The 26,813-nt window shown below is 55.8% G+C and overlaps 9 protein-coding genes across 9 annotated transcripts; 6 read left to right on the plus strand and 3 right to left on the minus strand.

Annotated features, from left to right (window-relative positions):
• Nucleotides 1-18: 18 nt before the first annotated feature.
• On the plus strand, nucleotides 19-2,219 carry IE81DRAFT_296276 (hypothetical protein; the record flags this gene model as incomplete). The annotated part of the gene is made up of 5 exons (XM_025512131.1): nucleotides 19-443; nucleotides 589-831; nucleotides 906-1,001; nucleotides 1,082-1,151; nucleotides 1,228-2,219. Coding segments are annotated over exons 1-5 (1,629 nt in total), but the record flags the coding sequence as incomplete, so codon positions are not given.
• A 281-nt stretch (nucleotides 2,220-2,500) lies between these two features.
• Nucleotides 2,501-3,362, plus strand: IE81DRAFT_5159 (hypothetical protein). The gene has a single exon (XM_025517410.1). The coding sequence runs from the start codon at nucleotides 2,604-2,606 to the stop codon at nucleotides 3,162-3,164; it is 561 nt and encodes a 186-aa protein (XP_025373505.1). The 5' UTR covers nucleotides 2,501-2,603; the 3' UTR covers nucleotides 3,165-3,362.
• Nucleotides 3,363-6,119: 2,757 nt separating this feature from the next.
• IE81DRAFT_319252 (hypothetical protein) lies at nucleotides 6,120-7,116 on the plus strand. Its single transcript, XM_025512668.1, has one exon. It carries the CDS (start codon nucleotides 6,355-6,357, stop codon nucleotides 6,880-6,882), a length of 528 nt encoding a protein of 175 aa, XP_025373506.1. The 5' UTR covers nucleotides 6,120-6,354; the 3' UTR covers nucleotides 6,883-7,116.
• A 2,733-nt stretch (nucleotides 7,117-9,849) lies between these two features.
• On the plus strand, nucleotides 9,850-11,070 carry IE81DRAFT_284163 (kinase-like protein; the record flags this gene model as incomplete). The annotated part of the gene is made up of 2 exons (XM_025511580.1): nucleotides 9,850-10,346; nucleotides 10,479-11,070. 2 exons carry the CDS (start codon nucleotides 9,850-9,852, stop codon nucleotides 11,068-11,070), a joined length of 1,089 nt encoding a protein of 362 aa, XP_025373507.1.
• Nucleotides 11,071-11,640: 570 nt separating this feature from the next.
• Nucleotides 11,641-17,322, minus strand: IE81DRAFT_319254 (Shikimate dehydrogenase). The gene is made up of 3 exons (XM_025512669.1): nucleotides 16,442-17,322; nucleotides 12,137-16,331; nucleotides 11,641-12,056 (listed from the first exon to the last, which is right to left on the minus strand). Exons 1-3 carry the CDS (start codon nucleotides 17,102-17,104, stop codon nucleotides 11,821-11,823), a joined length of 5,094 nt encoding a protein of 1,697 aa, XP_025373508.1. The 5' UTR covers nucleotides 17,105-17,322; the 3' UTR covers nucleotides 11,641-11,820.
• A 259-nt stretch (nucleotides 17,323-17,581) lies between these two features.
• IE81DRAFT_319255 (hypothetical protein) lies at nucleotides 17,582-20,556 on the plus strand. Its single transcript, XM_025512670.1, has 8 exons — nucleotides 17,582-17,953; nucleotides 18,042-18,221; nucleotides 18,330-18,886; nucleotides 18,982-19,076; nucleotides 19,146-19,345; nucleotides 19,425-19,481; nucleotides 19,551-19,689; nucleotides 19,785-20,556. The coding sequence occupies exons 1-8, from the start codon at nucleotides 17,814-17,816 to the stop codon at nucleotides 20,355-20,357; spliced, it is 1,941 nt and encodes a 646-aa protein (XP_025373509.1). The 5' UTR covers nucleotides 17,582-17,813; the 3' UTR covers nucleotides 20,358-20,556.
• IE81DRAFT_319256 (hypothetical protein) lies at nucleotides 20,445-23,554 on the minus strand. Its single transcript, XM_025512671.1, has 11 exons — nucleotides 23,087-23,554; nucleotides 22,850-22,978; nucleotides 22,562-22,779; nucleotides 22,291-22,474; nucleotides 21,805-22,203; nucleotides 21,571-21,717; nucleotides 21,236-21,479; nucleotides 21,029-21,149; nucleotides 20,895-20,948; nucleotides 20,792-20,812; nucleotides 20,445-20,715 (listed from the first exon to the last, which is right to left on the minus strand). The coding sequence occupies exons 1-11, from the start codon at nucleotides 23,235-23,237 to the stop codon at nucleotides 20,644-20,646; spliced, it is 1,740 nt and encodes a 579-aa protein (XP_025373510.1). The 5' UTR covers nucleotides 23,238-23,554; the 3' UTR covers nucleotides 20,445-20,643.
• A 199-nt stretch (nucleotides 23,555-23,753) lies between these two features.
• IE81DRAFT_319257 (hypothetical protein) lies at nucleotides 23,754-24,850 on the plus strand. Its single transcript, XM_025512672.1, has 2 exons — nucleotides 23,754-24,268; nucleotides 24,396-24,850. Exons 1-2 carry the CDS (start codon nucleotides 24,113-24,115, stop codon nucleotides 24,456-24,458), a joined length of 219 nt encoding a protein of 72 aa, XP_025373511.1. The 5' UTR covers nucleotides 23,754-24,112; the 3' UTR covers nucleotides 24,459-24,850.
• Nucleotides 24,851-24,927: 77 nt separating this feature from the next.
• IE81DRAFT_363337 (hypothetical protein) lies at nucleotides 24,928-25,959 on the minus strand (the record flags this gene model as incomplete). Its single annotated transcript, XM_025516760.1, has 5 exons — nucleotides 24,928-25,204; nucleotides 25,321-25,352; nucleotides 25,471-25,591; nucleotides 25,680-25,750; nucleotides 25,888-25,959. 5 exons carry the CDS (start codon nucleotides 25,957-25,959, stop codon nucleotides 24,928-24,930), a joined length of 573 nt encoding a protein of 190 aa, XP_025373512.1.
• Nucleotides 25,960-26,813: the final 854 nt, after the last annotated feature.

Raw genomic sequence — 26,813 nt, forward strand, 5'->3', positions numbered from 1 at the left:
CCTGATGCCCTGCTGCACCATCAACCTCAGTCACGTCGTCCCAAGATGTCGCGGATCAGCTCGCAAAATGGCCAAGCTGCTCGCAAGCGCTGCTGATCTCAGCACGGTGAGCTGCTTCGCGATCACAGCCACCACCACGTCAGTCCAGCCCGGCAAGTTCCCCACGGAGCATCGAAGAATTGCAAGGGGCCATTCGAGGCAGGCTAAGCCACAGGATGGCAAATTCACAAGACGACATTGCGGGACCGGTGGTGCCGGCTCGGGCTCGGACGAGCGAGATCTCCAAAGCGTCCCCGTACACAAATGACCAGGAAACGGCAAAGGTGACGCAAGAGACACGCTCCCAAGAAGCATCTGATGCGAGCAGGGACGCTTCAAGCAAGCAACAGCTCAAGAGGACCTTGAGCGCCAGGCATCTGGTGTTGATCTCGCTTGGTGGAGTTGTGAGTTGACAAAATGAGGAACGGGGGAGAAGCTGGTAGGCAAGTGGGGGCGTGTGGATGGTCCCGCCGGGCGGGGAGGAGAAAGAGAAGTTCAGTAGACGTAAATGCGATGCTGACCCTGCTGAGCTGTGACCTGCCTCTACAGATCGGCCCAGGCCTCCTCGTGGGATCAGGGACCGCTCTGTCAGAGGCTGGGCCAGTTGGCGCCATCCTGGCTTACCTGGTGGTGGGGAGTGTGACATGGGCGACGATGATGTCTGTCGGCGAGCTGGCCACAGCTTTTCCAGCTTCTCAATCTCATCTTGTCGACTTTGCCAGTCGATTTTTGGATCCGGCTGCCGGCTTCGTTCTCGGCTTTCTGTACTGGACTCTTTGGTGCTTGGTCTTGGTACGTCTTGTTCGCTCGCTGCTGCTTGTCGACATAAGTTCATTGTCCGAGCACTGACCAGCTCTGCCTCACAGGCAAACGAACTTGTGGCAGTCGGAATTCTGTTCGCCTTCTGGGAGGGAGCGAGGGTAGTGCCTCAAGGCGCATGGATAGCCATCTTCCTGGTATTTGTGAGCAACACATGCGGCGGCAAACCCGAGATCAGTGGTACTTCATCCATCTGACGCTCTTAATCGTGCCCTTCTTGAAGTTCCTTTGCATATCGCTCCTTGGAGTGGCGACGTGGGGCGAGCTCGAGTTCTGGCTCGCCAGTATCAAAAGTGGGTGGACCGACGGCGCTCACGAAGATGCGCCGTATCGTTCGACACGTCGCTCACCTCGCTGGAAATGTCGCAGTTCTCTTTCTGATAGTCTTCTTCATCATCTCGATCGTCATCAACACCGGAGGTACTGGTCAGGGCTATATCGGCTTCCGCTACTTTCGCAACCCAGGGTCATTCACTGACTTCCCTGGGTTCGTAAGCGTCTTGACTCTCGTCGCTACCCAGTTCGCTGGCACGGAGATCACGGCCACCTGTGCTGCTGAAGCGCGCAGGCCCGAGCGTGCTGTACCTCGAGCAGTGACGAGCGTAATGTGGCGCATTCTCGTGTTCTACGTTGGCACTGCGTTCTTCATCGGACTCAATGTGCCCAGCAACGACGACCGGCTAGCGAACGCTTCGAGCAAGGCTGCAGCATCACCGCTCACTATTGCGATGCAGAGAGGTGCGATCGAGGCAGCAGCTTCGGCCATCAATGCCATCATCATTGTTTCCATCGTCAGCGCGGGCAACTCGTCGCTGTACGTTGCGTCCCGCACCCTGGCTGCTATGGCCAGGGAGAGGCTACTACCAGCATTCCTGGGCTGGACAACGAAGAAGACGCAGGTCCCAGTACCGGCTCTGCTTGTCAGTGCCGCACTCTCCCTGATCAGTTTGCTCAGCGTAAGCTCAGGGTCCAGCACGACCTTCACAAGGATCTATTCGATTTCGGGCATCTCTATCTTGCTCGTCTGGGCTTTAATCGCTGCTTCGCACATTCGTATGCGCAGTGCGATGAAAGTTCAGGGGCGCAGCGTCTCGGAATTGCGCTTCAAAGCACCCCTTTGGCCGGTCGGAGCGTGGTACGCGCTCATCATGAATTGCTTTCTCGCTTTGATTCAAGGCTATGGCGCTTTTGCTCCGACTTTCGACATCATCAATTTTGTCGTATTTTACATCATGCTACCTGTCAGCATCGTCCTTTACATTGGCTTCAAGATCGTCTTCCAGACAAGGATCCCCAGAACCTCGGAAATTGACCTGGACACCGGCTCGCAACTGACGCACGAGTTGGATGGCCACTCGGAGGATCACGCAACGGGTCTCGTCAGACAAGCTGACGGCTCCAGTTGCGATTCCCGCCCACCAGTAGACGCGAGGACCGATGGAAAGTCGCATTCAAACACCTCATTACCACGGGATAGCGAGCGCGCATCCTCGCCACTTCGACGATTTGTTAAGAGCATAAGTAAAGTATTGGCTTGAGCTGTACGTCGAAACTTTTCAATATATTCCTGTGCCCCAACGTTCGCACTGCTGCGAGTGCTTCTGGCGCAACCTTCCAACAGGGTCTCGCCGATTCTGACGATAAGGCTTGCCTCACACTAAAGAGGCCGTCCGGGAGATGGCCCTTTCGCTCGGCTCGCTCAGCTTTTGTTCATTGAGCCGACGCACTGATACTAGGGACGACGCATGAGGCGGAAGTCGGCTCGGCTCAGAGTCGGGATTGTGATCGCCCAGAGCAACTCGCTCGCGCGCGAGGAGGTCGAGCTCCGCGCGACGGGCGGGATGCATGACAAGAGCCCGTCGACGTTGGTGCATGGCTGCGATCGCGAGTACTTCCGGGCATGCTGGAGCTCAGAGCTCACCTTGCGAGCCTGGCCCTTTTCCCTTCTCCATTGTGCAGTGTCCGAATCGCCGTTCGGCGTCAGACTAGACAGTCGTATGTTTTTGCCATGTCAGGGTGGAGATCATCGGCGGCGGGTTTCAGGGTTGCTAGTCGTGAGGTTGTCAGGCCTAGCCATGCTTTCAAGACACCACGCCGTGGCAAGCAGCTTGCAATTTGCGCGAGTGCTGAGTCAAGGCGCCGTGGCGAACGCACCAAAGCTTGCGCTTCCTGCTGCTTCTCGATTCGAGCAGATTTCAATCCTGGCAAGACAATCAAAAAATCGCGAATGCCCGCCGCATTACGTAGACAAGGACCCCCTGCGCCGGTCACAATCTAATGACGTTCGACATTCAGGCAAAACTTGACAGAAATTCGCTTCCGCATGAATCGTTGCGCGTAGGAGCCGGTGCGCACATGCGCGGAGGCCCCTTGCTGTTGAGGTGATTCAAATGTCCTCGGAGACACGAAGTTATCAACGTCGGCCCAAGCGTCGGATTTGAACACAGTTTGCTTCACCGAGTAGATCGCTTTGAGGGCTCATGAGACCGCGATGATATGTCGGGGGAGGGGGGAGGGGGGGGGGGGGGGGGGGGGGGGGGGGGGGGGGGGGGGGGGGGGGGGGGGGGGGGGGGGGGGGGGGGGGGGGGGGGGGGGGGGTCGTTTGATTCGACTTTCGATACAAACTTGTCGAGACTTGACGTCGATGCCATGTCGCTCATCATGTATGCGCCAGGACTGGCTGACCCCCTGTGCGGGGCCGCGATCGCGAAAAGGGCCCCTGACTGGGTTTGCTCAGCTCCTGACAAGAGACGGTGAATGGAACACTCCTGTGGAATGTCGCGCTCCAGCACGTTCCTCTCCGATCGAAGCGTCACTTTGACTTGATCTTGTCATGGATCGCCGGCTGATGAGCATATTCTTGATTTGTATCCTTTGACTTAAGCACTAACACGTGTACTTCACTCGAGGTTGTTAATGACCATGGCTCAATCATGCAGGAAGGCAGACATCGCGGAGAAGCCTGGCTGAAGGCTCGTTGCTTCTGCTTGTTTGAAATTGCTGGCGAGAGTCACGCATCAAATCTTGAATTTTGAATGTCCACGCGGCGCTTGCGTGCTTGGCCACGACGCATCGTCAAAGACTGTTGTGACTCTTGGACCATCCAAACTTGACGCAAGCGGATGCAGGTACCCACAGGCTCGTGTCTCGCAATTCAAGGATTGCTCCAATTGCAGAGTGTGGGTGTACTTCGATGCTTTTCTGTGGCCTGAAGCATACGACGCGTCTGTTCGTATATATGTGCGTGGCTGAAATGCACCGATGGCCCTTTGTCGGCAGTAGCTAATCCATGAATCGTGAATGGAGAGGCGCGCGTGCACTCGTGACCCAAATTGCTATATAGAGATGTATGCCACGGCGGTCACGGCAACTTTACGATATCCACCAGCATCGGCGAGCGGGCCTGATATCGAGCCTGAGTCCCTTCCTCATGCGGCAAGCCAGGCGCCACTCCTGTGCGATGATGCACTCTCACTTACGACTGCGACTGTGCGCCAGATGCAAAACGTGCGATAAAGAGGGTAGGGAGAAACGTGACTGCCTTCGTGCACGACGTGAGTATGTGAAAGAACGGAGGCTGGCATGCAGTCTAGGATAGTCTGGTGAGTGTACGCATCAGTCACAGTGGTCGTAATTGTGTTCGTAATGGTGCGCGGGCACTCAGCACTTGACGGCCGATTCTTTCTACGCGGCACAGCCACCAGTACAAACAATTAAGCTTTCTGCAGGCGCCGCGCACTTTGACTGCTACTTTGCTGTTCTGCGCCTCATATCCCTGCTTGTATTCATGCACGCGCGATTGGACGATAATCGCGAATTAGACTTGTGTTGCGTGTTGGTTTCAACGATGTGAATCTGACGTGTCGCATTCGTGAGGCCACGCGTCGCGTCGCGTCGCGTCCGTTCCATCAACTAAGTCACCCTGCTATAGTGCTGCTGACGGAACTCGCGGCGAATTTAGCCGTACCGCCACTTCGCAGGCCAGTGTACCCGACAAAGCAGGCCCTTGGCACTTGGCCAGTCACAAGTCGTGAGTGCGAGCCGACGCGTTCGCAGTTCCCACGCCCGAACCTTGCGATCCTTTGCAAGCGCGCTATGCATGGCGGATCGATCTATGATGGTTCTATAGAGCGCGATCGCTCTTCTCAGCATGCCAGCTGGCTCTCGTGGAAATCGTGAGCTTTGCGTGGAACGACATTTCGAGAATACTTGGACATGTCGAGGAAGTGTTCAGGAGTCGCCGAGCAGAGCACATGGCGTCGCTGGAAATGCTTCCGGGCGACCAGCGAGCTCGGCACCCTCTCGACCCTCCCTCCTCGCTGCTCGTGCATAATTCCGCTCCAATCACGAATGCGGGTACATGCCAGGGGTAGGCGCGACCGGTGGTTCCCTCAAGCTCAACCGTTCGCTTCGATCCTCGTGGACAGGTTCTCGGGATCGTTTACCCTACATTCATGGACTCTTCTTCTTCACGACTGATTACCTCGAGAAGCATCGCGCGGTACGAGTGTCATCAAGATGGCGTTCCCGTTTGCGAATCGATGACCAGCAATGTGCAAAGAAATGTCTGTAGAGCCGAGCATCATGCCATCATTTGGCTGGCATCTCGCGCCGACATCAATGGCGCGTCTCGCCTGAAGCAAAGGAACATTTGTTGATTGCTGATATGTGGAGCATTAAGGCGTTTGCTGACAAGGCGCACGGTGAGCCCGCCATGGAACGTGCTTGCTCGATCTCGCGTGGCGTTCTTTGCGAGTGGAAGAACGGCAACAAGAGGTTATTACCACTTTTGTGCTGGGCAGCGCAACACACTTTCTGTCTGGTCACAGCGTCCGGCTAATGGTGGGCTAACGGGAAAGGCGATTGCAAGCACAAGTTTTGAGCAGGAGATGAGCGTAGAGGGGACAGCAAGAGGTCCCAACGCTCCTCGATCCTGGCAACCTCGCATGCGGCCGCTGAGGTCGGAGCGCAAGTCGCGCTGCCATATTCAGGCGGCAACACATGACACTACTACTTGACACACGCAACCCCACTCGGCCTCGAGTCAACAAATGCTTGAGCCCGATCCCGAAGCATGAGACAGTGCGCGCGAACCGTGCGGGATCTTGATCTCACTCGAGCCAGTCCAGCAGCCGAGTGCAAGCGCAAGGTCATAGACCTGCTCGCCCGTGCGTTTGCAGGCTCGCTATATGCTTCGACTACAGTCAGAACACAATCACGAATATAGCAATTAAGCGAAGCGCTCGGGAGCCTCGGGTTGTATCTGAATCCTTGATTGGGAATTGCGATCGCAATCATCCATCGCGCAAGGCCCGCCGGCGGGGGCCATCACCACAGGGCTCATCTGAAAATTGCAGACACTCAGCCTGCTTGCTCGGCTTTGACTGGGCATGAGCCCCTCTCTCCCTCCCTTTCCTGCACTCTGCTGTAGCATGACCGCCGAGACCGACATGCATGGCGGTTCGCACGCCTCCAGTCCGCCACACCGACGCTTGAATGCCCGGCTGCTTACAGGTACTGTACCGGTATGCAGCCCCGTGCTGCGTGTTGCGCATGCTCACGAGCTATAGGGCTCAATCAGAAGCACCGCGGCCTGCTGTTGTGAGTGGTTGTGCGTCTGATGGCGATGGAACCCAACAGACACGCGAGAGAGGTCCGGAGCGCATCCCGCCTACAATCTCGACGGGGTCTCTTCGACCCGCTAGCTTGAAGTCTGATCGCCCATGTTTGATTCCGAGCCCAGGGAGGGTCTGTTGGCACCGGACTCTCGAGACTCTGGCAAACTCCGCTGAAGTAAGCGATGACGAGCCTTGCTTGCCGGTTGCCCCTCGTATGCACCAACGGCGATCGTTCGAGCATTGTTCGATCTGGCCCTCGATCGAGCTCGCGAGAACATGGCGCGGGGGGTCTGATCGCGTCCCCTTCGCACTCTGTGGCTCGCAGGCTCATTCACAGTCAACTGACAGACAGTGTCGCGTCTCCCATGGAACCTCGAGGGCAAATGCGCGGATGCTGGTCGCATGATTGCACGTTGACGCTGTAATGTGCCCGCCCCCTTGCCATCAACATCACATTGCGGTGGCGCCTGGTGGTGCAGAAGGACCGTCCGGGTATAGCAATCGCGAATGCGAATCTAGTACTCACGACTGTATGGAAGAAAGGTGGGAGGAAGCCCCGCGCCGGCTGACGATGTCGCATGTTGTAGGCATCGAACTTCAGGTTGGGCGGGACGAGCGAGGTGCCAGGCGACGGAGTAGCTGGACGGTATGATTGATAGCGACGACCGGTCAGAGTGTCCATAGCAAGCGAACATGGGTCGCTGCAGCCCGACCGAGCAGCGTAGGCAGGCACGATCGCAGCAGAATGCCGCACCTTGCATACATCCCCGACTCCGACTCCGCTTGGATCATGGCGACGCGACACATCCATGCAGCTGGAGCAGCAGATGCATCCAGCAAATGCGGGCAATTCGCCTGCTGAGAAGCCCAGCAGGGAGACCCATGAGCTGCGCGATGTGGCTCGAAATGATCACTTCACGACTCCAACAGACACAGAAGAGACGGTTTGAAACCCAGACAAGACGCGCCCAAAGCTTGGGACTCGTACAAAATGCCATGACGATCCTGCCTACCACGCACACCCAAAAAAGCCCATTCTTTCATGGCGCCATATACTCGTGATTCGAGGGCCCTACTGAACTTCGCTCTCGTATCCGAAAGTCTTGAGTCCAACATTCGCTTTGGACACTCCATCCAGCATACCACCATCTCCTCCTTCTCGCTGGCTTTCCCCGCGTCCGGCAGCTCTGCTCTTTCGCAAGCGTACTCATCCAACACTCACATCGTTGCAACACCATCTGCGCACCTACAATCGCCTGCACCAGGTTGGGCATCAATTCCTCACCTCGAGCCGCGCTTGTGAGTATGAGCGACGCACTTTTCTCCATCGCTTCCATTGCGCTGCTGGGACGCTTCGCTGTGCAGACACCATGAATTACAAGCATGGATCGATCGTGACTGCGAATCAAGGGCACCTGGGCGATGCATGCATGATGGCGTCAAAGAGAGCATGCAGTCAGAGTCAAGAGTGCACTCAGTCACAGCTGTAGGGATCGACTGCGACAGACCGTTTTGGTGGTGTCGGTTGTGATTCTGTCGCACATGAGTCCGAGCGAAAGCGATAGATAGATCGACACGCGCACACCTGAGACACATGTGCGGATCGGAGTACAGCACTTGGACGTAGCTATACGCACATGATGTATACGTGGACGATGACGTTGCAATTAACCTTCCCTGCACTCGTGCCCACTTGTAGACCAACGCATCCAAGTCGCTGTACTCCACAACCGACAATAAGGGAACAGAGGCCAGTGTTGCATGACATCCCCCCTCTACCCCCTCCGTAGGCAACGAGCGGCTTAAAGGGCGGAGTTCACGGCAATCGTGCTCACGGATCAGCATCCAGCTTCAACACAACTCGATCCTAGACGCGCCCTCCCGCTTGTGACGAGTGTGGCATCTGACTGGACTGATTATGGACGTCAGTTTTAGGCCTCCCGAGCGCTTCGACGAAACTTCAAGCAGGCACAAATCCATCAGCTCAGCTTCGTCCGCATCGACCGCTTCCATCATGTCCGTCGATAGCCGCCAAGTCGACGATGACGTCGACATGAGCATTCCAGAGCTTTCGCGCTCTTACGAATCGACGCGCAGCTTCGACCTGCGCACACCTATCAAACCCACCTATGCACCACTCGGTCCCCTCGCGAAGATGTCCAATGCAACGACGCGCCGTCAGGAGGGCTTCGAGGTCGCTGCAGGTCCATTCTCGAGCCAAGATCTGGAAATCGCTGAAGAGCATCTCAACGGTGGAGCCTACTCGAAGAGCGCTCAGGCAAGTGGACCACGCCGGACGTCAGAAGACTCGCAAGCCGTCCTCGCCGACAGGCGCTCGCAGCTTGGGCTGAGCCTTGGCTTGGAGCTTCGTGGCTTGCCCCCGCTTGAAGGCGCGAAATCCGAGCTCGTCGGCAGCCGCGAACCTCTCTGGAGCGAAAATTTGCTGGAACGACGCAACAACAAGTCAAGCGCAAAATCTGACGGACCGCACGTGGGAGCACACAAGTTGAAGATCAACTTGCCGTCTGCGGAGCCTTACGGATCCAACAGACTGCCTCTTGCTTCCGGCAACTCTCTCTACCCCCAGACACCTGGTGGATCTCTGTGCTCCACTGCTCGCGATGGAGCGGTCTCTGGTGGGCCTCCTATCAGCCCGTTCGAGCCACCCACTCCCCTACGAGCCGTGCAGGACGCGCGCACCACTTACTGGTCCCCAGCAACCAACGGTGCCGGGTCTGCCGCGGATGGTGGATGCCAAACTGCTGCGTTTCTCCGTTCACCCAGCACGCCCACAGCAAATATTGGCCGCATCGGTCTCCAAAGAGTAGGATCCAGCCCTTTGTCGCCCTTGTCTACAGAGTTTGCATCCTCCATGAGCATCAGACGACCCGAGCGGCGACCCTTTTCCCGCAGCGGAGGTAGCGGCGGCGCGAGCAGTACCAATAGCAGCGAAGCAGCTTCAACGTCCTGCTCATCAACAAGCACCGCTTTGACGCCTCCTTTCTCGCCGATCGCCTTGGCGCGAAGCTTGCCGGGAGAGTCTGCAGACGGATTGAGCAAGATGCAGCGCACTGGCACTTCTGGATCAGCGAGCTCCACCAGCTCGTCGAAAAAGCGCCAGAGTGATGCTGGCCACGCTGTTGTTCGCTCTTTGAGCGCGACTAGAAGCAAATTTTCCAAGCCGGCCAAGGTCGCACCGTACCCTCAACGCGAAGACCTCAACCTGCCACCGTCGCCTCTGTCTCAGCCTTCGTCTCAGAGCACAGCTGACACCTCGCTTGGGGACAGCCCCTTGATGCTCCCAACTTCATTGAGCGTCAGCCAGAACCTCAAGTCTCCCGTCAGCGGGCTCAAAATCCCATCCTCGAGCCCAATGACAAAGTCGGCGTCGGCTCCAAGCCCCAAGCTCACCGTATCTGCCCGGCACTTGTCGAACCACCGTCTGCATGCCGACTTTGCTCGTCAATATGTACTGGGTGACGAGCTAGGTAGTGGTGGGTTCGGCTTCGTCGTCCGCGCCACCCGTGTTTGCGATGGGTTTCCTGTCGCCGTCAAGTTCATCTTCAAGGACAAGGTGCCCAACCACGGTTGGGTGCGCGACCCCAGTCTTGGCGTGATTCCCATGGAAGCGTTTGTTTTGAAGGTCGTCAAACACCCTGGCGTTGTCAGATTTGTCGACCTCTTCGACGATGATGCCTACTTTTATCTGATCATGGAGCACCACGGAACACCCTGGCAAGCACCGGAACCGACATCCGCCAAGACACCCAAGAACGCCAACGAAACCACTGCTCAAGAGAAGACTCCTAAAGGAATGCCTACTTCCTCGCCCATGGCGACGTCCAAGTCTCAACCGTCAGCGGTAAAGGGGTCTCCCAGCTTTGCCATCTTCCCTCCCGAGAGCAAGATCGCTTCGCCGCTCAAGTTGGACACTGCGCTGGCAGCGGAGACCGAAATCGCGTGCTCGCCGATCTCACCCGCATCCGCAATCTCGCCCACAAGGGCCGAGAGTTTACGCCCTGCGCCCATGGAACGCCGCTCATCCTGCGATCTCTTCGAGTGCATCGAGCAACACTCGCGTTTGTCCGAGAACAAAGCTCGATGGGTCTTTGCCCAGATCGTCGAGGCTGTCTACCACCTTGACACCATGGGCATCACTCACCGAGACATCAAGGACGAGAATTGCGTCATCGATGCTGACTTCAATGTCAAGCTCATCGACTTTGGCTCCGCCGTCATTGCCGATCCGCGCAAACCACCTCCATACTTCAATCGCTTCTTCGGAACGATGACCTTTGCGAGCAGCGAGATTCTGCAAGGACAGTCGTATCGTGCTCCTCAGGCCGAAGTTTGGAGTCTTGGCGTCCTGCTCAGCATTCTCCTGAGTGGAGAGGGTCCGTTCGCAGATCAAGATGCCGCTATGCGCGGTAAAATCACTCGTCCTAAAGGTGCATGGAGCCACGACGCTCTGAACCTCCTTCTAGGCTGCCTGGAAGTCAACCCTGATCGTCGCGCCACGATTGCGCAGGTGCGCGACCACCCGTGGGTCCGCTCCGCCTGGTCGCTTCGGGGACTTCGTCGCCCTTCATCGTAGGAATCAGCTCCAATCGTTGTCAGCCACCCTTGCATCACGTCCCGTCGTTTTCTCGCGTCACCTTCAAGCTACGTCTATCATTTTCGCGCAAAGCAAGACTCAATCGCGGCCTTTGCGCGCTCATCATCGAATTTTCCCGCGACTCAAATGCCACATCTCTCTGTATAGCTCCATTCACGAACTCCTCTTAATCGTCGATATGACTCACGTCTAGCCTCCTCTATCCACTTTCAACCTTTGACAGTCCATACTGAGCGCAGCGCAACGCATTCAGCGCACTACCCGGCGATGGAACCCCCGCATTCCTAGACTGTCGAATGCTCATCTTTGTAGCCTTGTAGCCGAATCGCACTCCTCTGCCGCACCAGGCCAAGTCTCTCAAATCGACGGCGTCGCCTCTCAGGGAGCGCAATCGCATGCATATTAATCAGGTCATTCATGTGATTGTGTTCGATCAGGTCATTGTGGTGACTCGGCTTGATGTGAGGAGGAGGAACACTTCGTTCTTCGCGGCGACAATTCTACGGCGCAAAGGGATGGGAAAGTGGCCTTGCTGCTTCTACAAGCCGGACCGAGGAGACTTGCAGGTAGGCTGAAAACACTCTTCACATGCGGTCAGAGGATTGTGCGGCGACGCGTCGTGTCAGACCTTGCAAGCTGGACTCGAGCATCATTTGCTCGCGCAAGTCGTGCCAGTACGCATTGCATTATCTCTCGATCGGTGACGTCACATTCTCTACATGTCCGCGTTCAAGCAGCATTCTGTTTGTGATAATGATCCCAAGCAGCGCGCTCGATCTCGGCCCGCGGTGCTTGTCTGCCAGTCCAGCGCGAAAATTGATGGCATCCTTGCTCCAAGACGATTGTGATGCCAGGTATGCCGGTCCACAATTTTCCTTGTCTGAGATTGTGTCGATCGGGCTCAGATACGGCGGCAGCATTCGTCTTGTCGACCAACTCCAACAATGGCGTGTAGACGGGCTTGTCTGAGGGCAGATCAAGCAGGGCAATGTCGCGTTCAGTGTCAACAGCTCCGTCATTGGACACACATGCAGGTAAGACTTACAAGCCATGTCGATGACAACACCTCCTTTTGGATGTGCAAGAATGGCAGGAGTGAGCACGACGCCGGCTCCGCTGGCCGGGTCGAGGCTGACGCCCTGGGCTGGCACATTGCAGACGATAGCGCTGGGCGCGATCGGCACAAGATTCAAGTCCGCAATCACGTTAACGTTCCAGCTCTTGGGCACTTCAGCGGCCAGCTTTTCCGCGTTGGCGATCGTTCGATTGAAAAGCCAAATGATCCTAGCCCCTAGCTGGTGCATAGCAAATAACGCGGCCCGCGCCGATCCTCCCGCGCCAATGACGAGCGCGGTGAAGTCGGTGCTAGAAAGTTGAAGAGGCGATAGGTTGCGCCTGGAGCACTCAGTAATTGCAATCCAGTCTGTGTTATCTCCGACCAGGTGCGCCGGCTCTCCTGGCGCAGCGTTATGGGGCCGCTGTGGAATGATCGTGTTGATCGCGCCTATGACCTGCGCTTCGGCCGAGACGCTGTCTAGATGCTTCGCAATGGCCAACTTGAAAGGCATTGTGACGCTCGCACCACCGAAATCAGGTTGTCGAATCAAGTCGGTGATGCGTCCGTCCACCGCATCGGTCTCAAACAGGGCGTATCGATGCGGCAGCCCGAGATGCTCAAACCCAGTGTTGTGCAAGACGGGGCTCAGCGAATGTGAAATGGGCGTACCGAGCAGGACAAACTTTTGAGGACTGAGAGCGCCTGTCAAGGCCCTTGCTTGGTTGACTTGCACCACAGAAAGCTGGCCAGGCGCAGCAGAGGTTGGCATCGCCGGGTGTGTAACGGGCAGCAGTGTATTGTTCAGAATCCGACTGAGCTGACCTGCCACGCCCATGTTGATTGCTATCAGTGGCTTGGCATCCGGTCGAGCGGATACCTTGGCCCTGAACGCCTCTAAAGCAAAGTTGTCTGCCGGAGAAAAGGCCCTACCCACAATCTTGACAACGTCTCCAAAGCGCAAACCCAGCTCGTACTGCTTGAGGGTCTCAGGTGAGTCCCAGCGCATTTCGCCGTTCCAATTGTGATGGGAAGCAATGATATGCGAGTACCCTCGATGAGCACGAACTGCAGCCAGTCGGTCCTCGGCATGGCGCATTTCCACATCAACGTACTCGCAACCTTGACGGAAGCCAAGCTTGATGAGCTCAAAGTACTCCTCAATGGCATCGTCAGGGAACATGCCGCCTTGGCTTTTGGTGCGAACGGTGAAAATGACTGGCAAATGTGTGCGTTGTCGGAGGGCTGCCAATTGAGTCGCGACGTAGAATGCATCGGGAATGCGCGGCGTTTGAGGCTGCACGCCTTCCTCGCTTAGAAGGTCTACGCGAAGCTCGATCGCATCGACGCCGGCGGTCAGCGTCTCGACCAGAGAAAGAGCGGGGGTGACATCTGCGAATGTGAGACTGAGCATGAATGTCTGCCTGCCTGGGCTGCCTAGGTCCGCGATCTGATTGGTCTCAACACCAGCTATGAAGCGGAAGTACCTCGCGATCTCTTCGACGAGGCCTTGCGCGCGTCGTATAGAGAGTGCGCGGCTCGGTGGTCCGGACAAACTACTATTGAGTGCGCCAGCTTGACCATTCGCGAGACCGCTTGATGCATTGTGGCCCGTCTCAGCGTCAAAAGTGTCGATGATGGCGGTATTGCCAGAGTAGCTAACGAGTTCGTAACTCGAGCATTGATAGAAGAAAGGGCGTCGTCGCTTGAAGACCTCGCGAACAGGCTCTCCGTAAGATGGACGGTCCGAGGTGGAGAGGAACTTCACAACCTCTTCAAAGTCCCGCATGACGTAGACGACGGGCCCGCGGGTACGTGCGTACTCCTGAAGCAGAAGTCGATTGTCTTCCGACTCGATCACACCTCCACCTAGTGAGATTAGGTGACCGGAAGCTTTGGTGGTCAAGAGCTCCTTGAGAATCTCCGTTTCTTTGGCGCGGAAGGCAGGCCAGCCGTGCTCAGCGACAAAGTTATTGAGGGTGTATCGCTCATTGAAGACTACGTCAGCATCGACAAAGGGTCGTTGCAGCGCAGCCGCACCGAAACCACCCAAATAAGTTTTGCCCGAGGCACGCATGCCAATGCATACGATGCTGGCATCCCTGGCGTACTGGACAGGTGTAAGACTCTTACTGAGTGTGCTCAGGGTAGCGCTCGTGGAGGCGGCCGGCCGAGGCGTTTGGATGTCCACGCCTTCTAGCTGCAGGCCGAGCGTAGCGTTGATGTCGTCCCAGTAATTTGGCCACGTCTTGGCAGTGCACCGAGCTTCATCCATGACCACGCCCGTACCAGGCACTATGGCAGAAAGGATACTGAACGCCATAGCGACGCGATGATCGTCGTAGCAATGCACCTGAACACCCGATCTAAGCTTAGAGGGATGAACACCCCAAATTTCTAGACCATCTTCGTGTTCTTGAGTCTTGACGCCAAGTTTGGCGAGCTCGTCCATCATGGCCTTGATGCGGTTGCACTCTTTCACTCTTTGGTTTGCAATGCCGGTGATACGCGTTGATGAAGCGCCTCTCTCACCAGGCGCGGCAATGGCAAACAAGACTGAAGCCGTGAGGAAGGCGTCCGTCATAGGTTCCATGTCGATGGAGCCGACCTGACGAAGTTGACCGTTGGGTGGCCCCTGTACACTCGTGCTCGTCGGCGTCTGTTCCACCTTGCAGCCCATCGGTGCAAGAACATCTCGAGCGAAGCGTGCGTCACCTTGCAGGCTGCCTGACCCTATATTCGGTACAGTGACCTGAGTGCCTAGAGCGGCAGCGAACGCAAGGGGGTATGTGGCGCTGCTGGCGTCGCTCTCGACCTCGTAGATCGACGGGGCTTTGTAGACACCTTGAGGGATGCGATACGAGTCTGTCAGCTCGCCGGACTGTGGGTCCCTGAGACGTTCGGCTTGGATGCCGAAGTCGCGCATCATAGCTATGGTCATGTCGATGTACGGTTGAGAAATGACTACACCCCCCACAAGCTCCAGCGTGACTTCTTGCGACGCGTATGGCGCAACCAAAAGAAGAGAAGAAACGTACTGGGAGCTGATGCTCGCGCTCAATTGAATGCGTCCACCTTTGATGCCGCCGGGCGCAATCGACAGGGGCAGACAGCCGATTCTACCTTTGTAATCAATCTCTGTTCCGTTGGAGCGGAGTGCGTCCACCAAAGGTCCGATGGGACGTTCCTTCATCCGTGCGTTCCCGGTGACAGTAATTGCAGAGTTGCCCACGGTCAGCAAGGAGCACACACCAGTCATGAATCGTGCAGCAGTACCTGCATTTTGCAAGTAGATGTCTTTGGAGCTCTCCGGTGCCTTTAATGCGCCACCTTTGCCGTGGACAATGACCGTCTCGCCTTCGTTTTCCCATTCGAAGGTAGCCGCTCCCAAGTCATGCAGTGCTGCCATCATGACCTGTGTGTCGTCCGAGTGAAGTAAATTCTTGATACGACAAGAGCCGCTGCCTAGCGCAGCCAGCACTAGCGCTCGATTGCTCACGCTCTTAGAGCCTGGTGGTTGGATCACTGTCTGAGCCTTGACTGGCGCTCTGTCGACCGGCACGATGCGTATGCCAGCACTCAGAATGCGAGCAATGATGGCGTCCGGGACCGTGCTCGCCTTATCTTCAGCGGTCGCTCCTATGCGGGAGAGCAAGACAATTTTCTTCTCCGTGCCCGAATTCTTCTTGTCGACTCTCATGATGTCCAAAAGCCTCTCGACCGTGAGACCCTCTGACTTGGGCAAGCGGGCGATGCGCGAGTCGATGACCGACACTGGCAGGTTGTACTGCTGCAAGCATCTGGACAACCTTCCAACCGCCACTTGGGACAGTCCTACCATACCACGAGCGATTTCCGCTTCGAGGATCATGCCTACGCTGATGCACTCTCCGTGGAGCATGTCGGGTGTCAAGACGGCCTCTATCGCGTGTCCAACAGAGTGACCAAAATTGACGAGATTTCTCAAACCAGTCTCCTTCTCATCAATGGTGACGATGTGCGCCTTGACTCCGACGCTACCTCGAATGACATCCAGCAGGAGGGTCTGGGCCACACTGCGCGTCTCCAAGATCCTGCCAGCATCGATGGCCTGATCCTCGGGAAAGGGTCCCAAGACAGCAGACCTGATTGCGGGGGCGTGATTCTCAAGTTTGACGAAGTCAGCAGCGTCCCAGATCGCTGCCGTCTGCGGCAAGAGTGGAATCAACAGAATTAGAAGTCAGTCAAGAAAGAAGTTCAGACTGACTTTTCGCGGCGCACTGGCACACGGTGACTTCGACACGTGTGTTCACTCACCTTGACCACCTCAGCCATGCCGTTGCTGAACTCGCGCTCGGGCAGAGTCTGTAAGAATGCGGCATCGATGAAGACGTACTGAGGTTGATGGAATGCGCCTACCAGATTCTTTCCGTTCGGCGTATCGATTGCCGTCTTGCCGCCCACAGCGCTGTCTACCATGGCGAGGAGCGTGGTTGGGATCTGCACGTAGCGAACACCCCTCATGAAAGTGGCAGCTACGAATCCGATCAGATCTCCCACCACACCTCCACCCAGCGCCAGTACTACGGCATCGCGGGTGACACCATGTGACAGCATCCAATCCTCCAGCTCCGCCTTGGTCGCCCGGCTTTTGCTTCCTTCGCCAGGAGGAATGGCTCGCGAAAGGACACGAGCTTTGGAGTCCTTTGCTTGCAGTGCCGATCTGAGCTCATTCAGGACTGCAGGAGCGTGCAAGCTGGCCAGAGTGGTGTCGGTGAAGAGAATGTATGTGCTAGCTGCAAGAGTGGAGGTGACAACCTGAGCAATATGCTTGGACAGGTGAAAGCCAAGGTGAATGTCCGTGGCAAGACATCTCAGAGTGTGTACGTCTGCGCCTGCTGCTGACCTAGCTGGAGGAGCATGGTAGGAGGCAACCTTGATGCCGGACCCATGGGCCGGCACCGCTTCATGCGCTGCCATGTTGATGACTTGCGGAACTTCGATCGCGGAGGAGACGCGAATTTCAATGCAAAGGCTTCAGAACCTTCGTCGGCTTCGGACCTTGCACGCCTCCTTGCCTCCTCGTGGTTCGTAGTCTTGCCGTCGTGTCTGTACGTGTGGTGCTATGGGAACTAAGAGGCAAAGAAACCGAGCAAGCTACGGAGGTTGAAAGAGGTGCGAGTCGAGTCTGTGAAAGACGTGCGCAGGAAGCTCTTGGCTTCCCTGACTCGATTTCCATGCAGCATGCATGCAGTCACCAGTAGAGCGCGAAGATCCTACGGGGCGAGTCGAAACGGCAAAAAAGTCAGGCGGTTGGGGTCGTGCACGTGACTGATTTTCCGCGTGCGACCTGGGTTCGACATGCACGCGGGTGATGTGACTTGCGCTCGCTCGCACGGGCTGCCGAGTTGCACGGGCCTAATGCGTGCATGCAACCGCCTCTCCATCCCTGCTGTGATCCTATTCAGTCCTCCTACTCGGACCATGGACACCGTCGTCAGCATCAGTCATCTTTGTGGTCAGTGTAGCAACACTCTTTTGGCGGACTGCTACCGGCTTGCGAGATGATGCAACATCTTTTATCACCGTCAGCCCACACCACGACTGGTATCGACACGATTGCATCCGTAGAAAGCCCCTCGCGTCTTCTCGTTGAGCTCGCTTGGAAGGACAACGCCTCCACGTCAACATGCCCTCCATTGCGGTTGTAGACGTTCCGAGTGGCTCCGAAGCTCAAACCAAGCTGCAAACAGATCCGCGCGGTACCTTGTCTGCACCATTCAAGACCTCAACAGAGCGCAAGGCTAGCGCCGTCAAGCTCGATTTAATGTAAGTGAGTTCAGGTCGCGGCGTCTTTAGCTTTAGCCTCGATTCATGGTGACTCAGGCCGTCTCTTCGCACAAAATGGCTTTGGCAGCGCCTTGAGAAGCAGAGCTATCAGTTCAGGTGGCTTTGGTGGGCACGCAACGCCTGATAGCGGATCATTTTCTAATGACAGCCCCACCGAGGGAAAAACAGGCCAAAGCCGCACACGCAATGGCGGACTCACTCAATTGGAGGGCATTGATTGCGGTCAAGCAAGTCGTAGAGTGGCCTGGTAAGTGTCGGTCTGCAGAAAACCTTGTGGTGTTGCTTGAGGACAGCATTGCGGGCGAGAGGTGTTTGGCTGATAACGCTTCGCATCGCCCCGGGTGGTCCTCGCTAGGCTGATTCTGTTGGACTTGCAGCACCACATTCCATCATTGGTCGATATACCGAAGAAGGCAACGTCCACAATCAAAGATGAGACTTCGCTAGAAGAGCATTTTGCCAACCTGCTGCGCGAAGAATGGGAGCCGCGCGAACATCGCCTGCATCCCACTTCCCACCACAAAAGCGCAGAATTGGCATCAGTCGACGAATCAGATTGGCAGACTGCTTTACCCCGACACAAGAAGAGGAAAGAGCGAGCTGCTAAGGCTAGTACAGCCGCTTCGAGTGACGCTGGGCTGGAGAGGGACGATGAGAGGAGCGCCGCTGCATCGATATCAAGCTTTGGTGCAGGGGCAAGCACCACCACAACAGGAAGGGTCAACCAGAATGAGGTTTTGGACGACACCAAAGAATCCGCTCGTCCGCGTCAAGAGGAGATCTTGAATCCATCAAATAAGAAGCGAAGGCCAAGAGGGGTAAAAGGCCTCCGATGTGCCAAGGAGCATAAAGATGAGGCTCAAGTCGCACTCGACGTGAATAGAAGTTTTGTCGGTGATGCTTGGAGCTCGAGTGAGTTGTCGTGCGCCAGTGTCTCGAAAGCGTGACGTGCTGCAGATCCGCAATGTGGCGCTCATTGTGTTTGCGCTCTTTGTGTCCCAATGCAGAGGTCCCTTTAGTCGAAAGACCCCATCGTCGCAAGCAGCTGTCAGAAGTCGTGGCGCACGTGCTGCGGCGACATCCTGCGTTGTCCTACTACCAAGTGAGGCTTTCCCTCTCTCAAATTTGGTCCGGCAGCGGAGTCTGACCAAATTTTCACGACAAAAAAAAGGGCTATCACGATGTAATATCTGTCCTTATCGTCACCCTTGCGCCAACAATTCCGGAGGTCGTATCCGAAGAGGAGGGTGCGAGCCTGTGGTGCACTGCGGCAGAAGGTCATTTGGTCAAGGACGCAGCAATCAGGCTCAGTCTTCACTGGCTAAGAGATTTCATGTCTCCTGGCCTAGAGCCTGCTCTAGGTGCATTGAAGTGAGTTGATGGCAGCAAATACCTATCAAGCCAATAAGAGAGCTCACGTTCACCACGACGCTACCTTGACTTCTAATAGGGTACTTCGCAATCTATTGCGAGCTGCTGATGCGGAGCTGGCCAAGGCTGTAGAGGTGTGAGTTCGTCACAGCTCCTCCATCAGCGGCTATGATCGCTAAAATTGTTCATCGCCGATCCAACGCAGAGCATCTCCTTTGCCGTACTTTGCGCTTTCGTGGATCATTTCGATGCTTTGTCACGACCTTGGACCACGCGAAAGCGCTCGGGCACTCGACTACTTTCTCTGCGCTGGGCCGGCAGGCACCATTTATTATACAGCCTCTGTGAGTTGTATGTGCTTCATAACCAAGCTTGCGGCGTTGTCGTCTGACCTCGGTGCCGCACTTCTACACTTCACAAATCATCGCACGCATGACAGCTCTTGATAGCCAACAGAGACGCTTTGCTAGCCCTTGCAGAAGTCGATGCGGATCCCGCAGAGCTGCATCACCACTTGTCTCAGCTGGTCAACTCCATGCCTGAGTCTAGTCCTGCTACAGACTTCCTCGCCAAGATCCTCAGCTCGGCCAGCCTCCTACAAAACAAATACCCCTTGCGCTCGCCACAAGCAGAGACAGACCGTGTTATGGGACCCAAATCGGTCCTTTGTTCCTTTGACCAGATGAAGAGGCAAGCGCATGCGGAACAGTGGAGGGCAAGAGATAAAGAGGCAGAACGCATCCTGAGCGGACCTCTAGATGGGATCGTCCTTGACTATTCGCCTAGCTCGCCAGAAGCCGACGTCGATATGGAGAAGGACAATGTGGATCGAATCGACGCCAAGTTGGACAAGAGACGGCCACCCAACGGAGGCCACGCTGCTCTACTTGTCGCTGGCGCGCTGGGAGCTGCTACCGCCGTCATTCTTTACGGAGCTTCGAGCGGGCAATTGCCTCCCCAGACCATGTCTCTGCTCAGATCGCTGGCTGGGCGGGGACGGGTCTGGGCGTAGGATGCCCAAAGAATCACGTGTGTGTATGCGCTGCAATCATTATCAAATGGCTGACAAACGGAAATTGTGCGACTCCGGCAAATTTATCGAGCGCACAGAATCGTGGTTGCGGCAAAGTAGACAAAGGTATTGAGCTTGCAGGGAAACTGCTCTTTATTTGCGTCAAGCTGATATGAGTGGATACCTGACGGACCGCAGCTAGAAGCGACTCTCGAACGGGTCCTGGTGACTGATTGGCCCTCGCCGGCACATTCTGGCCTACTTTTTTGTCCAGCTTGAGGTACTGTCACAGTTCATCTTTCGGCTTGGCGTTCGCGTGTCTCTCTTCCAAAGGCAGACAGATTGCCGGTGTGGAGACCTAGAGTTGATGGAACCCAAGCGGTGAATTTGCTGTGAGCGGCGCTGAATACGTACATCAAGCGCCTGTATCTCACCTTCATTTTGTAGATGCATTTCTGCCGATCGGAACGAGAATAAGCCAAGACTCGCATTCAGTCGCACAGACAGAGAGCTGAAATGAAAAAGGTTGTCACCCACCTCTGCCTCGAAAACGTCCAACAACTCGTTCTCGGTTCCACAGGTGAATTCAACCTGCGTCGACAAGGAGAAGGTACAGTCAGACGTTTGTAATCTGAAGCTTTGAAGTAGAAACTCCAGGACTATCGACTGACGATGGATGATCTCTCCGGTCCGTTCCAACACCTCTGACCCTTGTCGTACATCTGACGATGGAAGAACGCGTCATCGCTGACTGTCAAGCTCGTGTTGACAGGCTCGAATCTGTTGAAGCGGCTACAGATGCAACGGTGTGGCCATCGACCGATTTCAGCAGTCTTCCCGGTTCGATGGATGCCTCGAGCACACCAAGCTGGACTCACCCCAGACCGACACTCATGCCACCCTTGTTGGGCACCTGTTTCGTGTTTCCAAAGAAGCAGAATTCGTACGTGTACTCGCCCATATTCTTGCTGATGCACTTCTGATCCAAGGCTTTCCATTCCGACTCTCTGCCCCACTGTTCTGGGTTCAAGTTCAGCTCGCCTCTCTTAGTTGCCAGGGAGGACCGCTTGGACTCAAGGTCGGACGAGGCGGTGTTGTAAGCTGCACGAGCCGCTACGACGTCTAAAGACGGATCACAATATGGGTGGTAAGAAAGCCTTTCAGGTGCCAGCAGACGACGGGCCCTTCAAATTGCGCGCGTAGAGGGACTCACTTTCTGGCTCCGCCTCGTCCCCAGACTTGCGTGTCCTCTTCACATCCGAGATGACATTTGCCTTCGTGAGCAAGTCCAGCAGCGTATCGACGCCTGCTTCGAAGTATGGCACCACTGGATCTGGCAGGTATTCGTGTATGCGGAACACTGTGCGATGCGTGACGCGGCCAGAGTCAGCATGGGACTGCCAGACAACCTTTGCATATGACATGTCGTCCCCGGCCAACGACTTACGTATTCCAGTCTCGGACTCTGAACTGCCCGCGTAAGCTCCATCATCCATCAGACCGAGGGTCTCGGCTTGTGCCAGATCTCTGACCACCGCCTGTGTCCAATCGCCCTCGTACAGCAGTTCGTAAAGTCGGACAGGCTCCGTGTCCTCCTTCACGTTCTGCTCTTCAGCAGCAGCATCGCCCTCGGCACCCTCTGTGGCAGCATCTCCGGACCCTCGCCTCCATTTCCGGTACTCCATCACCACGCCCTTGACGGCCATGTCTTGATAATTTGGATTGTACCCACTCGAGAGGTCATCAAGCAGCGCCGTCAGCCTTTGTATTTCTGCTTTGAGCAACGCATCTCTGTCTTGCAGAGCTGCTAGGGCGTTCTGGTGCGTACGAAGCGTAGCGTACAGTGCTGCGCGTCGACGAGGGGTCGCGAAGTCAGTACACGAGTGCCTCAGCTCTACCATGTGGGGAGAGTAGCCAAGAGCGAGCGACTTACGCGAAGCCTTCTTTCTTTCGATGACCCCGGCATCCGCTTGTTCCGCTATTTCTAGAGCAGCTTTCAATCTCTGCTCTTTCTCCTCGGCCACTTGAACCTCCACCTCCAGCTTCGTCACCTCCAGGTCGGTCGCCTCTAGCGACTTCTTGACCTGAGCAATATAACCCGCCCTGATTTTGGCTCCCTGGCATGTGCAAGTGGAGCATTCAAGAGTGAGTGGGGCGAGGCTCGCGCAGTGGACGCGAATGCTGCAGACTTTGGCTCGACTCACCGCTCTCTGAATGTTTTGCTGCTCCGCCACCCTTTTCCTGTACTCTTTGCCGATCTTGGCGCATCTATCAGGGCAGGACACTTTTCCATCCGTCTCATCGCTTCCGTCGCAGCATTCGGGGTCGCAGATGCCGTCATTGACCCGACTTGACAGAAGGTATGCGGGCAAATGACCCTCGTTCTTGCAGTAAAAGCGAGAGGTGGGGCAAGCCGATGTGCCTGATGCAAGAAGACGCGAATCAGCGCACACATGATTCGGGCTCTCAAGAGTATACAGCCGGAGACACACCTGGCTCGTCGCTGCCATCCTTGCAATCGCAGTAATCATCGTTCACGGCGCTAAAGGGAATCGTTTCACCTGACTCCAGGCATTTCCATTCTGTTCCACCATCCGCCGGCGTGGCATAAAGATGGTGGTCTGCATCGGAGGGGCGCAGAGGGAGACAAGTGAGTCGAGTTAGCCTTTTGAAGTTCTCAGTGCTTCGCATGAGAGTGCGGGCTGGATCTCATGATCGGCTGAACTCACGCTCTGGCGCTACACCACGCAGAGGATCGTGTGATGTTTCTTTGGCTTGGGCTCGAGTGAGCTGAGAAGCGCACGTAGCTGCAATGGCAACGAATGCGATGGGTAAGAAGCTCTTGCTGCCCCTCCCACACGAGCGTGCTCTTATCTTCATGACTGAAGCGGCTCCTTTTGCGTATACGATCGGTCCAAGTTGGTAGCTTAAGTGAATGCTCAGTCTGCCAACGCGGTCGGTTGGAGTAGCTCTTGCTCTTTGCGTATCGAGGAACTTCGATCCTCTGCGTCGCGATTGCAAGCCGAGAGGGAAGTTGTGCCTGCCGCTGCGTTCGTGGTGAAGCACGATCGCGAATGACGAATCACGAATGATCTTGTATCCTTCGATCACCAGCGCACTCAAACTGCGTTCGTGCGTCTCGAGTCGTGATTCTTGATTTACCATTCACGATTGGCACCCAACACGTCTCACCCCGCGCGGGGAGCTGTGTAGCAGCGTGCAGTACGAAGACCTGGCGGATGATTGCGCTGTTGCTGTGCGGTCGACGCACCAAAGTATGTGAATGTAGACGCTAACCACGTGACTGCTTCCTCGCGTGGCTGCGCACGCATGCATGTTGAGCTTGTCTAACGCGAGCTTTAGGGTCTCAGATCAAGTTGGCCTACTCACGACTCACACCCCTCTTGATCGCCTTTCACTCATCCTCACCATCCATACATCTCCGCTTTAACTTTGATCACCCTCAAACTCTGACTGTGACTCACGACTTCTATCATACTCTGCCGGGCTTCGCATCCGGCGCTCTCGTTGGCACTTCGACACCCTGCTTGGCTTCAGCACACCACCACACAGCATTGTCGTGCATCCGCACTGCGTGTGACCTTACACCGAGACAGTGGGCCACTTAGCGCCCACCCATCACATCCATAGCACTTCGACGCCCTGTGCGTGTGTAGTTCGGAGCTTCAGAAGGTGGAAAGACATAACCTTTGTTCGGTCATTCACGTCTGCACGGCAGCTCGGCTCTCGGCGCGATGTTCGGCTCTCTCATGCACCTCGCCTTTGACGCTGCTCTGCTCAGCATGGTTCTGTCGGGCGTCAGAAGAGGCAGCGGGATCGGTTTGGACTTGAACGTCTTTCCTGCCGACTTCAGGCACTTTATCAGGGCCTATCTAGAGGTCGGTGAATGGGTGAGTACATAGATGGCAGTGCCTGATCTGTATCTGCCCGCAAGATTAGCGCATGGACAGACCGCGTAGGAGCTCAATGAAAGGAGAGGGGAGCGCAATGCTTATGTCTCCTTGCTTTCACATGCAGTCGATGGATTTCTTGACTGTCGTACTAGGCCGCTCGAACTACTTCACTAGGTCCCTCAAGTAGCTTTTGCCGAGGTGGCACAGAACCGGATGGACGCGCGATAAGGACGCGAATCAAGAATGCAGTGGTCCGCCAACCCGGCACCCTTTCCTAGGAGAGCAACGTTCTGACTACACTTGTCAAATCGACGTCAGCATTTTGATGGGCGCTCTTTGACGCATCGATTCGCTGGTGCCCTCCCTCCATCGGCTCAATCGGGCTCGAGGCCTGCACATACGATTCTCGCTTCAGGCTCATCTCTCTTCCACTCCACAATCGCCCGGCACGATGACCAAAGACTCCGAATGTACCAACAGCCCAGTCCCTCTCTTTAACGATACGTGAACCTCGATTCTCAGTCATTCAGTCTCGCATCAAAGGCACAACTGAGACGTGGGCAGAGCATACATGGTCCAAAAGCTGGACGAGATTAGGGCACTTGCTCCCTGCGTGTCGCGAAGGCGTATTCACCGGCGGCGGAGCAGTCTCATTCTCACTTGTCTTTCTTGCCAGCTTTCTCCTGCTTGACCCCAATGCCGAGCTGAAAGGCGATCTTGAGCAAAAAGGGACCAATGGTAGAGATGATGGTGAAAGCGTCGTCCCACGTCCAAAAGGTGGGATTGGAGAACCTTTGCCAACCCAGATCCCAAATGATGACTGCTATGTAGACGATATCGGAGCAGATGCCAGCCCCGAGGATGCAGCGCCAGACGAGAATGTTGCGCGGAAAGATGCGCAAGGTGACGAAGTCGTTGAAGACCATGATGAGCCTTTTTGCGAAGATCGAGCGAGGGGAGAGGGAGCGCGCGCAAAAGGGGAGGGTTGGGCAGCGATGTGAGGTGGGTGTAGGCTGCTCGCAAAGGACCACAGCGTCCCTTTCTCTCACCATCCTCCTCCAATCTGAGCAAAGATTGGACGCTGAGTGTGCAGCAAAGTTTATGCGGCGCAAAAGCGTCAGATGGTGCATGGTCGAAGCGAGAAGCCAGTGAAGGTAACGGCGCAGTGTGGCACAAGCGATGCGCCAGAGCAAACTCACCAGTCTCTCATCGTACGCTTTGAAAGCGTTCGGAGTGGCGGGAGCGAGCAATTTGGGCGCAAAGATGGCAGCCATGGCGCCCAAGAAAGCGGCGATGGGCTCGATCCAATTGAACGTGATGCTGCGAGTCGATGTATTTGCAGATGTGCCAGTGCAGTGGCTTCAGCTCCTTGATTGCGTGATGTGCTGCTTGGACTCGAAAGACTTACCGATAAATCTTGGCGATGGGATCGCCTTGATTCGAGCTGTGTGCAGATGCCAACGTCGACATTTTGGCACGCTGTGCTAGGAGGGGAAAAGATTGGGTGAATGTGAATGCGAGGTTCAAAAGTAGAATGGGAACAAGCTATAAGATCGCCTGTGCTTGTGTCGAGGCTGGATGGCAGATGAGCGGAATCGAGATGATGCCACGAATACGCTGTTGTCTCGGTGTGGAATGCTCGGTTCGCCAAGCTTTATATCGTCGTTCGCGAACAGCCGGCGCGACATAAGAAGTCATCAGCGCGGTGGATATGAGCTCATACGGGGCGTAGACTAATAAGATGCCTGCTCAAGCACACTGGTGATGGTTGCCTCTGTAGCCTTCAGCTCAACATCTCAACGGTGACTGTTGCCCGTGCGGTGCGACCTCTGTATCTGCTGGAGCGCAGCCAACAATCACCAAGGTAATTTATACCCCCCGCTCTACACAGGGGCACATCCGCAGACTCGGCGGCAAGACGCGCTCGCGGGTCGTCGCATCCGACATGCTGCCCCAGCAGACTGCTGAGCTGGGAGCATGGTAGCGCACGTTCAAATGATACGTTTGCTCGACCAAGCAAGCCTTGGAATCTTGGTGATCATGAAGTCAGGCCAAGCTTGACCCTCTCGTTCGCATTGGCAAGGCCGCAACAATCGTGAATCGTGAAATTTTGAATCAAAAGAATCATCAAGAATCTTGAATCACGTGAATCTGCTGATCGGGACCACACTCAAGACTCAAAAGAAAATCACGTGAACCCAACTCCACCTCGCTAAGCAAAATTCTTGATTTGAATCTGAATGTCGCTCGTCCCACCATCAGAGCACCTCTCTCTAACATGCAGAAGAAGAGCGCCCGCGCAACAAAGCTTGGTTCCATGCAGCAGAGCCGTACGCGTGCGTGCATGCCCGCAAGCGTCAAAATCCATCGATCCGCGTGAGGAGCATGGGGTACCACGATCGACCTCCAATTCCCACGGAGTTGCTCAGCAGGTCTGAGTCAGCCTTTGGCGACTGATGAGACTCTGGCTTGGCATGGAGCAATTAAGCGGACTTGTGTCTCAGCTGGTGCTGGTTAATTGCTCGCTCTTCCTGCTGTCAAT

Source organism: Ceraceosorus guamensis, assembly GCF_003144195.1.
Source record: "Ceraceosorus guamensis strain MCA 4658 unplaced genomic scaffold IE81scaffold_1, whole genome shotgun sequence".
Lineage (NCBI taxonomy): Eukaryota > Fungi > Basidiomycota > Exobasidiomycetes > Ceraceosorales > Ceraceosoraceae > Ceraceosorus > Ceraceosorus guamensis.